Consider the following 12,976-nt stretch of genomic DNA (forward strand, 5'->3'; position numbering starts at 1 on the left):
TTTGCGCTAAAGGTTCTATTCAAAATCATTAAAGTGCATTTATCCATCCATTAACAATTCTGTTATAATTTACTGCTTAATACACTAGCAGACAGCATTATCACATGGCTGCATATATAGTTAATTTAACTTCACTTATAAGCCAACTGATTAATTTCCATGAGGGAATTTTATTTAAATACTTGACTTAATTAAGATACAGTTAAATATTGGGCTATTCAGAGCGAAACAGATACTCATTACTCACTGATGTGAACAGCTCGCCAAAAAAAAAAAAAAAAAAAAAAAGGAGAAAAAAAACCCATCTGAGCCAATCCCCAAGCTTTGTTGACTCAAGTTGTTATCAGAGTCCGTCCGCATTGATCAGATAATGAAGCGAGGAATGCATCAGCCCCTTGTCTGGACACACAACAGCCATGCTTGCTCATTAATCACCCGAGAGGACAAGGGAAAATAAACCTTCAACTGTTCGAGATGGCCTTTCAGTTACGGAAGGACCCAGCATGATTGAGAATTTGCCATTGCCATGTTCTTCAGCATGTGTCCATCCATCCGTCGGCACCTCTGCAGCTCTAGCCAGACACGCCAGCTACAGCCAAATGGCTAAAATTGGGCTCTAGATTGACAGCTTCAATTGAATCGTTGGCAGGCAGAGTGGAAGTGCTTGTGTTTTTCTACTCTACCCAGGTGACACTCAATTAGGTCAAGCTTTACTTTTGAAAAGTGTGTGATGCCTAGCGACAAGGTAATATTTCACAACCTGGTGATAAAAAGAAACACTTCACAAAATTAAACAGAAGAACCTGGAGTCTCTCGGTGCGGAAAAACGGATTAAAAGTGAGTATCTTTGGAGGCCATTTACAATCCTATCACTTGAATAGAGCAAAGGTATTTGAGGCATAACATTAATGTGTTACCGTAGATACAATTATTAGAGATGCACCGCAATTACAGCCAAAAGAAATTAATAATGTAATTTCTGGTTGATAGTCAAAGGACAAAACAGGCTGAAAACATAGCTGAAGAGGTGTATGTGAAATGATCCGGTTTAATTGGATCTAATGTAAACACAAATGATGATGGATGATATATTAGCATAAAAGAGGTCACATTTATGGCTGACATGACAAACGCACCTCTCCATGCGTATTGAGCCTCAAAACACAAAATTGCACAACAAACTTACTCAAAAATCTAGGGGTGTGCTATTAGACAACATTAGATGATGAAATGAATTAATTAGAAGTCTTATTTACTTCCTTATACACTACCATTTAAAAGGCTGAGGTCGGTAAAGATTCCTTTTTTTGTAATGTAAGTTTTTACGGTCTCTTTTGATCATTTTAATGCATCCTTCCTGAACAAAGGTTTAACTTTCTTTTAAATGAACTTTCTCTTAAAAAAAATGTTACTGACCCCAAACGTTTGAATGGTAGTGTATATAAAGCAGACTGAATGAGGAAAAAGAAAAAAAAAAAAAAAAAACATCCCTAGATGACAGAACTGAATTCATCCAGTGGTCTTCAGTATGTGTATAGCTCCTCTTTGTTTCACAAAGACTAAAAAAGGGAAAGTTTTAAGGGGAAAAGATGTTTTAGAACTTTTCAAAGTATTTAAATATTTCATTAAACGTATCAGCTTGTGGCAAATTAATTAAAGTAATAACTCTCGAATGAACACAAAAATCTAACTTTTAAATATCTTAAACTCTTGTGTCATAGTTTCCATCTCACAAACACTTCTAACAATGAAAGATTCATGCGTGCTCCAAATTGACGGTATCTATTTTAAGACGTGAAACTTCCTTAGTGAAACTTCCTACTGATTCAGTGAAAGACAGTCTGTTCTTTCAGTCAAGTTTACTTCTGGAAGTCAAAATCCTGTAAATCAAGGTAAAGAGGGAAAGAAAAAAAAAAAAAAAAAAAAAAAAAAGATCAGACAGCACACAGAGGTGGGCACTTATGATATTTTTAGATTTATAATTAGGACTAACTCTGTTTAATGAGAAAAAAAAACAAAAAACAAACACAGATGATCAAGTCAGCAAACTCTGCTGGTGATTAAATCTATGAAACATCTAGAGAAAACATATAACTACCTAATTAATTTTCACTTTTTCTGGAGTACAAGTGCCAATTTAAGAAAAAAGCAAAGCTCAACAATATTGATGGCTGGCTGCTATTGTAAGAGATTCTTTGGCATGTTGATGGAACTGCCACTTTGCCCCAGCCAGTGCTGAAATGCCACTATTTCATATTTAGGGCCCTATGAAATCAGTTTTATTTTGTCCCAATTTCTGTTTTATTTTCCGTTTTAATTATTCTGGATTCCGTTTTTTTCCATTTTAATGGTAAATTAAATTTTATTAATCAAAGAGCATGTCTGATTCATTAAAATCATGAAACTTATATTATATATATATATATATATATTAAAAAAAATGAATGAATAGGAATAAATACGATATTTTTTTTTACTTAATTAACAAAACTAAAGAAAAAAAACTGCAACAAGTACCTACTATGCAGAGTTTTGGTTCATTTTTGTGTTGCGCGAAAGAAGACGGCTGAAGACGGCATCCTATTTTTCTTTATTTTACAAAAGCACAAAGATTTGCTTTTATTGTGAATGTACACACATAAAACCAAACCTTTTACAGTTTCGATTATCTGTATGACTAGGAGTCGTTGTTTACACTGTTAGAAGGGGGAAAAAAACATGCACACAGTTAAGCATTGCTAGCTTGACAACGCAGTCTTTCCATTATCATATAAAACACAGTCAGTCAAACATGGAGGGGGGAAGAAACTCATACTGCTTAATCGTTATCACCGTACTGTCATGATATTATGCCAACAATTACAACAATTAAATATGGAAACATTTGGATTTGTGTCGTATGAAAGACCCAAAGTTAGTTTCAGTTTCGCTTTAGCCTAAATGAAATAATTTTGCCTTGTCGTTTATATAGCCTAGCTTCTTATATTTCTCATTCTTGTTCTTTTCTGAATACTGTTAAATTGAAAGGATTTTTTGTGGAGTGAGGGGAACTAAAATAGCCTAGCCTATGTTCATTTCACATCAGCATCAGGTCTATTTGTAAATGTAATAATAAAATGCGACTTAACGTTATAGGCCTATGCAATTTATAGTTTTTCTCTCTCTCAAAAACTATTTTTTTTATTTTATTTTAACCATCCAGCAAATGTTTTCAAATATTTTGATAAATTACTGAAAAAAAAAAAAAATTAAATTAAATTACCTTTAAACCATTTAACTGACTGCACTAATCGGTCAAAATTATTTCTGTCGGTTAACCGGTTAAAATAAGCATCCCTTATTGTTTTCCAGCAAAAGTCTGGTTACACATTCATTTATTTTTGTAAAAGTGACTAAATAAACAATTTGAAATACTGAAAAACTGAACTACATCTATTATTGAGCCCTGAGATAAAAAAAAGGAATCATAGGAACAGTGTGAAAGTCAAGAACACTGAGGCTTTAAACCAAACCTCATTACCAATATGACAGAAAAAGAATTAGTGAGATGGTGAAGTCTTTAACATGCTTTATAAGGCTCAGGCTAATAATAATTTCCGTCAATGGACAGTCTCATTATATTAGAGGTCTTATTTTCAAAAAGTGTTGAATATTTGCAGAGCGAGCCACTTCATCCATGATGACTTTTGAACAACGCGAGGGAATTACATTGACTTTGATGGAAATAGCGCTTTAAATGTCGGACCATAAGCCGCAGCTCAGCTTTGATTAAGAACGGATCCCCATGTCAGACGTTCTGTTTGTTCGTCATGGACACAATTAACTCTACATGACTACCTTTGTATTTCACCACGTTCTGCTGGCTGGTGACCGCTCTCTTAAAAACCAAACAAGGCGCAAGGCTTTTAAATCATAATTGGCAAGTTGCAGCTTGCCTGCCAGGAGAACCTTTGAAACTTTCCAAAGCAACTTTCAGCGGGTTTGTCAGACAGTCAATGAAACATTGGGTATTAGCACGAAAATTGCAACGTCCACCATCCAGACACAGATCAACATCATTTATAGATCTATTTACAGACCTTAATTGAATTTAACATGGATGAAACAAGGCTGTGAGGGATGGACTTACAGTATTTAAATGATTAACCAGAAGAATTTTGGACTATCACCTCTATCGCGGTTACACACTCATGTGACGTTGCTGTGCTACGTGGTCACAAAAACTCGTTTGCACCATTGTTTAACCGGTTTTAAAACAAGTGATTTTAAGCCACTGAAACTCAATCAGCAGCAAAAGAGAACTCAATTCTTTATATGCACGCTGTGTCAGAGAGGTATGTGAAAACGGCGCTCATAGGGATTATTGAACTTGAGTTATTTTTGCCACTCTAAAGGCCTTAAAGGGTTAAATACACACTTTTATGTGTCAAATGCCCAACAGCTGAGACAGAAAATACACATATAACAGAATATTGGATTCAGGTAGCTCTTAAAGTGACAGCAGTCTAATATTCTTGCTGTTTGTCATTCATGTTAAACAACAAAAGAGAGAAAATCTCTCACTGCTCTCGACTAAATCACTTTTGTAACTTTAATAAGAAGAAATATATATATTTAATTTAAACAGTGAAAAACATGCAGTGTTTTTATACATTTGATTACTTTATACAATGTATGTAGAGTGTTTCTGCTACATTCATTCTGCCGTAGCGGGCGGCCACACCAAAAATCATCCCCGCCATGGCTGCAGATTCTCAGTGACATCTTAATAGTTACGCCGCTCACATCGAGTCTTGCCTACTTAAAGTGGAAGAGAACCCAATACAGTACTTGCCGCTGAGATCACGATAAACTAAAGAGAGTGACAGCTTTTAATACTTTAAAAATTCAGGAGCAGTGAATAGGAGAGTACCACAAAAATATATCTTTGCATTCCCATTTGCTCAAATAGCAAAAGAAAAACTCCACGATAGTGTTTTCACGACTTTCAATCAAAGGGAAAAAATTGAGAGAGACCAGTGTTGGGGAAAGTTACTTTTAAAAGTAATACATTACAATTTTACGTTACTCCATGACAAAGTAATGAGTTACATTACTTTTGCGTTACTTTTTAATTCTTGCTTCTTTGTTTTTAATATAAAACAATTCTAATGTAAAAGCCCTTTTACATCAGAAGTGAAATTAATTCACTTTAGGCTGAAGGAAAAGTACATTTATGCAGGAGATCACTCTTCAGCGATTTAAAAAAAAATAAAAAACGAAGCACAAATGTTAGTTTATCTAAAGTATTTTTGCTTATTAGTATGGTTGAATTGCATCATCGAAGGTCAGCAGCAAAGACACTGGTTAATAAAATGTGATTAAATACATAATGGATATTTGTTTTATTTAACATATTTAATTATTGCAGGATTGCATCATATTCTGAGTTTGCATTTCACTGTTTTTATTCATTTTAAGGAATACTGAATCTGATTTGTGAGTGAAATGAATTAATGCATGTTCACATTTAGTGTTTCACATTTGTTAATGCATGTTCACATTTACATGTTTACTCCCAATTTCCCGACAGGAGACTTGTCAATCAATAAATGGGGAAAAAGTAACTGGCATTACTTATTTGAAAAAGTAACTCAGATATTTTCTTAGAAATTCAAAAATAACACTTTACTTTACTAGTTACTTGGAAAAAAAGTAATATTACATATCTCACGTTACTTGTAATGCGTTACCCCCCAACACTGACAGGAGACTGATATCGTCAGTCAGAAGAGAGAACAATGTCAAATTTACTGTCCCTCCCATAGACACCGCGTTAGAAACACCCTCGCATTAGCGTTAACTAGTTCTTTGTAACTTGATGAAAAGGTGAGATAATACAAAGTATAGTGTTATAAATGTACATCAATCAAAACAAAAAAAACGTTCAATGATGACCATTGAAATGCATCATCACAGTCTTGTGAAAAGGGTCCATTAGTTTTTTTTATTCTTAATTTTAGTAACTGACTGTTTACTTGTCTTCAGTGAGCTTGAGTGTTATTTTTAGGTCAGTATTAGTTTCTTTGTGATATTGAAACTTGTGACAAGAATCAAACATTTCATAAAGACCTTATTTAAGCCAAAAATAGCTATATTGTGATATATATCATTACCGTGAAATAAAATAGCCCACCCCTAGCCTCACAGCCTAGTTTTCATTCCTGTCAAAAACTGAATATGGTGCTACCCAGACCGACCTTTCAGATTGATTAGATGCAGTGTAGAAGTAATGATAATTGTGAGAAAAAAAATAAAAGAAGGACTTAAAAATAATGTTTTCCCCCATTTAGCTTTTTTTGAATTTGCACTGGCCCTACGGCAAAAAAGTAGTCCAAAAAGTCTGGTTTAGAGCATTATTTAATCCTGTCATCCGTTACTTTATGTAAAAAAGCTGCTACTAAAAAGAAAAACAAAATGCACTTCCTCACTTTTGGAAACATCCACCTGCAACAATTACTGGTCAACAGGAGCTCTACTAAAATTAACATTCAGAGCTGAACTAGGTGATACATGGTAACAGATTTTCAACTAGGCAATTGATTTCAGACAATCTCACTGGAAATGATTCTGAGTATCATAAAAGACCGTTCCAGGCCTGATTTATGGAGTCGACGAGAATATGAAGATTGACACATTTCATTTTCTTCCAGCGAGGCCATCCTGAACGGCATCGAAAAGAAAATGTGCAGGCAGCATATGTTTTCATTAGCCAGGATGGATTAATGCGCAGGCTTATACAGCTTCAATATAGTGGAAGGAGGGAGATTGTTGACTAGCAGTGTCTGTTCTCCGCTTCGGTCGGACAAGAGCTTACCGAATAATAATTCAAATGACTTTTCTCAGAGAACATTCTGCTGAAAAATAAAAACCCATCCCACCAGCTGTCCAACTGCCTGGCAGACTCGCTATGATGGCCGGCATTGACGAGATGGCATGTAGATGACGAAAAAAATATCTGCCAAGCTGAAAGATAATTTACCGTCAGGCCTTCTTAATTTTGCATCATCCATCTATGACATACCATAATGCCCAACGTTCAGGTGTGACACGGAACTCAGAAACAGCACAGCACAAAACCCATTTCCTACAACACATCTTCAACTAGCACAAAGAACGTTCAATCCCAGAAGCACGAGGAAATTTATGCAGACTACATGCCAGCACTAAATGCACAAAGCCTGTCTCTTCTCCACTTACCAGTGATCAACCGAACACAACCGCTCCCCAGTTTCAATTAAAATGCCCAATTAAACCCAAGCTGGGCAGACTAATGTTGTTAAGTAATCTGAGTTCACAAAGCTCCCCGATTTATTATTGTTCCCTATATCCTGCACACATTTTAATTTCTCCAGTTATAGCAGCAATTAAACCTGCTGCTGCATTGTTTACCATCACAGAAACTCTCATTTGAATCTCGGATATTAATGGAGTGAAGATGACAAACAGGCGGCTATTACCTTAACAGCTACCACACCGCTCTGCAGATGAATGAAATATTTAAACTGCACTTCACATTTAGAGTGTTATTTTATACATAACCTCAATGAAATAACCGGTGAACTCATGCTTAAAGCTTTGATGGAAAAACACAGCAGTGTAGATATCTTAAACTGTTTTATCTCAAATAGGTAAATCATATATATACATACACACATATATACATATATATAAACTGAACAAAAGACAAGGAAGCTGCAAAGCTCATGCTCCACGTCAAGCATGAAAAGCCCTCAATGTGCCGTCTGCTGGGAATATCCTGACACACATTACATTAACATGCGTTATAAATATGATGCAAGGGGAGAAACTCAATGGTAGGAATACAAACACAAGCATCGTTTTTCAAAGGATAATAGCCTATCGCAGGGAAGCACATTTTGCTGCCATTTGGCAGGGTTGGGGAGAAAAAAAAAATAAATCAAGACGCCTCCACGGTGGGTACAGCAATCTTGGCAGGAGCTAACAGAAAAGCTGCTTTTGATTTCCTGACCAACAACCCTCCCTGTGACCTCCTCCATCTCCTAGCCGCCTTTTAATCTCTGTCTGAGGGTGGAAATGACCCATGACTTCTCAGTGTGTGCCATCAAGCACTTTACGTTAAGCCTCTCCAAACTATCATCTCTTACGCCCACTCTTCTACACCTTAAAAAAAAAAAAAAAAAAAAAAAAAAAATCAATCTCATGACTGCTATAACCTCTCGGTCGCGTTACCTTTCTAGTCATCCAAGACCACCTTAACGCAGCTTCCCCATCAACTCGAACTGTGAGCTACAAGCTCTGTTTCTGTAGCTTACAATAACCCCACTATGAACCCTTTGACAATAGGAAACCTTTGAGTTTTAGTCAAGGAATACATGTTAAATATGGGGTTGTTTTATATTATTGAACTTTGAGTGAATCTGAAATCATTCCTAATCAAAACCAAAAGTAAAATCCCTCCTAATAATGCCTTCCTTTACAGTAACATAGCATAGGCCCTTGTTTACAACATCCAGTTACAAATAAATCTCTAGTGGTGATCACTGATTGTTTTGAGTGAAGGGGTTCAAATTTTGTTACTTACCGCAAGTGCTTTAGACAGTCTTGTTCGGAAGTCATTAAGGACAATTGTGACAATTTCATGATGGGGAATGTAGGCATTTCCAGCCAACAAGTAGACTTTCCTTGTGCGCACTAAATCCAGGGCGTCCTGGAATGGGACCTTTGATGCAGAGAAATAATACATATTAAAGTTTATTAATATTTTAAAGTAGGGCTGGGCGATATGGGCAAAAAAATTATCACGATAATTATCACGATCATTTTTTTCAGATCAGTCGATATCAATAATTATCACGATAAATGTCAAATCTTTATTTCTTTCCAGTTTAAAGTCAGATTTTTGCTCCAAAGTGGAAGTTGTAGAAGCCAGACCATTAATTTTCTTTAACAAAATATCTAAATAGAAAAATTAATTTCTGCATGTTCTAATGAGTTGTTTCAAATCAAGAAACAGGTTTGGGTTGTCTGATAATGATAATGATAATAATAATAATAATATCACTTTTTTGTCTCTAAGAAATGCAATTTGATAGTAGCTTGAGGATGCAGAGGTAAATTTTTGTTCATTATCAATCAGTAACATCTGTAAAAATTGTAGCAACCTTAGTTTTATATGGTTAAATTTATTCTGACCGTTTTTTTTTTAAATTAAGCATTGGTCTCCCATAGTAGCAAGCATACATTTTAAATCATTATAAACAGTTAAAACCACACATAATGGTACCTCAATACAACGGTAAAAATATAACTACATGGTTTTATAGGTAGCCTATTTGTATGAAAAACGGTGGTCTAAAAACATCTAGTATAAATGCACACATGCTATAGCTTAATCACAAATACACACATACTATAATTATATACCATTACTCCTGTAATAAAATTCAATGTGAATATCCCACATTGCTACCACAATACCATGGTGCAGTGAGTGTTACTACAGTAAATCCATGGTAAATGATGGCGATGTGTAGATTGAAAAGCCTTCTGACTGTCTCGTTGCACACAGCTTTAAACTAGTTTGAATCACAGAGCCATTTGTGTTCATCGCTGAATTCAAGTGTTTCACACTGGATCTCACAGCGCTGTTTAGTGCACCGAGCCGTTCACATATCGCATCTTTTGCGCGTTCAAGTTTGTTATTTCAAATGTAGGCGCGCTGCAGCTGCGCTCATAAAGGAAGGGACGCGCATGCGGTGCAACGCGCTCGGTTTTTCCAGACGAGTTCGCGCTGCATCGAGATAATAAATGCATCTTCTCTAGTGAGCTTGCACAGGGCGGCAGTTTGAACTTTGGTCCGAGCGGACAAATGGTCTGTGTAGCGCGATTCAAATGAGTTGCGCTGTTTCGTTCCGCTTTTGGCACATAAAAGTTATATCGAACTCCTCATATGGTTTTATCGAGGAAAATTATCGTTATCGAATTATCGCCCAGCCCTATTTTAAAGGGTTAGCTCTCCTAAAAATTAAACCTGTCATTACTCGCCCTCATGTCGTTGAAAACCTGTTAAACTTTGTTCATCTTTAGAACATAAAATATTTTTGATGAAATCCGAGAGCTTTCTGACCCTGCATAGACAGCAACGCTCATATGTTCAAAGCTCATAAAGGTAGTAAGAACATTGTTAATTTTTTTCATGTGACATCAGTGGTTCAACATGAATGTTACCAAGATATGAGAATACTTTTTCTACGCAAAGAAAACAAAAATAATGACTTTATTAACAATTTGTTCTCTACCGTGTCAGTCTTCACTAACGTTGGGTATCGTTTGAATTTTATCAATTCTGATCCTGCTTATTGATTCTGATTCTTTTTGATTTCAATGTGATAAAAAAAGAAAAGATATTAAAAAAAATTTCTGTGTCTCATTACTGCAATCAAAAATCAGCAGGCCACATAAAACAACTGGACTTGTTTAAGAACTTCATGATTCTGGATAAACTGAATTTGTTTGTTTTTTTACATTTTTTACTGGTTCTCTCAAGATTCTGAAGAAAAAATTAGACAACTAAACAAAATTACATGTAATTTATAAAAGAATGATTAAAAGACTCAAAATTTACTTGTTTCATTACTGAATGAATCAGCATTTGTGAACGAATCTCTTGAAAGATTCAAGACATTTTCACAGCCTCTTTTCGCCACCTAAAATCATAACAACGTAATTGATAAATCTTTATTTGAAGTGTCAAATTACTTGATATAGCTACTCTATTTTGATTGCTAACATACAAATCAGAGTTTATACCTGAACTATAATCTTTTATCCCAGTACTTGTGTGATTATTTGAATGTTTGTAACAGAAATAATGATACTGTGTGGTTGAAAACACTGTGAAGCGGTTTCATTCATATACATGACAGCTGCTCTCTTCAGGTCAGCGGCAGTGCAAACACAGGTTTAAACATTCAAATCACACTGATGTGATCATTTGCTTTTAAAGGTATATGAATGAAACCGATTAATTATTGTAATTCATTAATAAAATCATGTTGGTGTTTGAATAGTGTTCGCTTTGGAACGCTTGATTAGCGAGCAAGGTCGAAACGAGGAAAAGAAAACGAGGCACACAAAGTAATCGATAGGCGGAATCAAAATGTTAATTTTACAACAAGTATCCGACTCCTGAACTTAAGTATCCGATTCTGCAATTGGAATCGATTTTTGATTCCCAACCCTAGTCTTCGCTGCACGTTCATGACATTACAGTTGAACCACTGATGTTACATGGACTATTTTAACAATGTCCTTACTGCCTTTCTGGGCCTTGAACGTGTCAGTTGCATTGCTGTCTAGAGTCAGAAAGCTTTGGATTTCATCAAAAATATCTTAATTTGTGTTCCGAAGATGAATGAAGGTCTTACAGGTTTGGAACGACATGAGGATAAGAAATTAATGACAGAATTTTCATCTTCGGGTAAACTATCCCTTTAACTAAGTTTAAATGATCTGAAATAAATCTTTCTAGAATGCCATATTTTACAAAGAAATTTTTATAATGTTAGAATCAACTTACTTTGTAGACATCATGTTCTTCCAATGTGGCTCCACTTAATCCATAACTGGAGGCGATGAGCTTGTCTTTTAGGCTTTTCTTCTCCTCTGCACTTACCTGTAAAATGAAAGGGAAAAAAAATGCACAGTTGACATTTAATTTGAACTACAAGAGAAAAGGGGGCAACATTTGGCAAAGACAAAAAGCATTTATCATCACAATTCAGAAAGCAATTCAAAAGAAAACAGCAGATTAAATTATCATGTAAAAAGGTTATGACAAAATATATTATTTAGCATTTATTCAGTGACATAATGGCATTAGCATTTATTTACGGCTAGGAAACAAGAGCATTCAGGCATAGCTCTGAAATCATATTAGGAATGTTAAGAGAGTGGAACTGAAAGACACAAACTGAAAGATAAACAATGTTTTAAGCGTAGAACAACTGCCCCCTACAGGACTCTATGTGAAAACACACTGAACTTCCACTGGGCCCAGGCCTGCACATATCTAAAACATCAATGATCAAAATGGGAAGGTTTTAGCAGGTGCATGCAATCAACAGTTATATATTGGGAAGCTGGGCCAGAGTTTTGAATCTAATTAGGACAGAAAACAACACCTGCAGATGAAAAATCACCACACCATATTGTGCCTGTAAATGTATCTACTATGAAAACATGTTATTTTTCAGGTTTTGTAATCTAAAATAATAAAATACAAATGACATCAAAAGAAAGGGAAATGGGGGAGGTTTCAACAATTAAATGAATATGTAAAACAGTCTTACCGTCTCGTACTTCAAATTATTTTTATGCAAAAATTCTGTCTTGTGTCTTGAAATAAGTAGATTAAATCGGAAACGGAAAAGATCCATTTCCTGTTGGATAAACCATCGCCTAAGGTCCTCCCTAAAATGAAATAAACGTTCAGGCATTAATTTATACATTATATTTAAAAGTTTGCCTATAAATGATCCCAAACATATGATTAGAATATGACTTTGGAGCAAAACCCTGCATGTCACTCTGTTTAGCTCCAAATAGTTACATAAATACACATTTATAGCTTAAGTTTCCGCACATTTAAAAAAACAGAATGGTATCATTCATTACAAATATAACTGGCCAAACCAAAATCATTTATGAATCTCTATAAGCACATCCTAAATTGCACAAGAATACTTACGTCTGGCAATAAGCCAATCGCAGAATAAAATGGGAGATGTGGTCTTTTCTCCGTTTCTCATATTCAGATGTTCCCCCCTGAAGCTTTCGTTCACCCTGAGTGAGCAGAGCAGATTGTTGGGGAAAAAAGAGATATAAAATAGAGTTTACTCATTTAAAGGGTTTGAAAGCATAAAGCCAACATAATTTTCTATGACTTTTAAGC

General features: G+C 35.2%; 1 protein-coding gene across 1 annotated transcript in view; it reads right to left on the reverse strand.

Annotated features, from left to right (window-relative positions):
• prim2 (DNA primase subunit 2) overlaps positions 1-12,976 on the reverse strand; it is a 73,000-nt gene that overhangs the window by 59,124 nt on the left and 900 nt on the right. Inside the window, exons 4-7 of the mRNA XM_051125333.1 lie at positions 12,773-12,867; positions 12,375-12,495; positions 11,603-11,698; positions 8,606-8,743 (exon numbers count right to left, since the gene is read on the reverse strand). Coding sequence (XP_050981290.1) covers positions 8,606-8,743; positions 11,603-11,698; positions 12,375-12,495; positions 12,773-12,867 — 450 coding nt within the window. The remainder of the gene's footprint in view (positions 1-8,605; positions 8,744-11,602; positions 11,699-12,374; positions 12,496-12,772; positions 12,868-12,976) is intronic.

This window comes from Labeo rohita, chromosome 13 (assembly GCF_022985175.1).
Source record: "Labeo rohita strain BAU-BD-2019 chromosome 13, IGBB_LRoh.1.0, whole genome shotgun sequence".
Classification (NCBI taxonomy): Eukaryota; Metazoa; Chordata; class Actinopteri; order Cypriniformes; family Cyprinidae; genus Labeo; species Labeo rohita.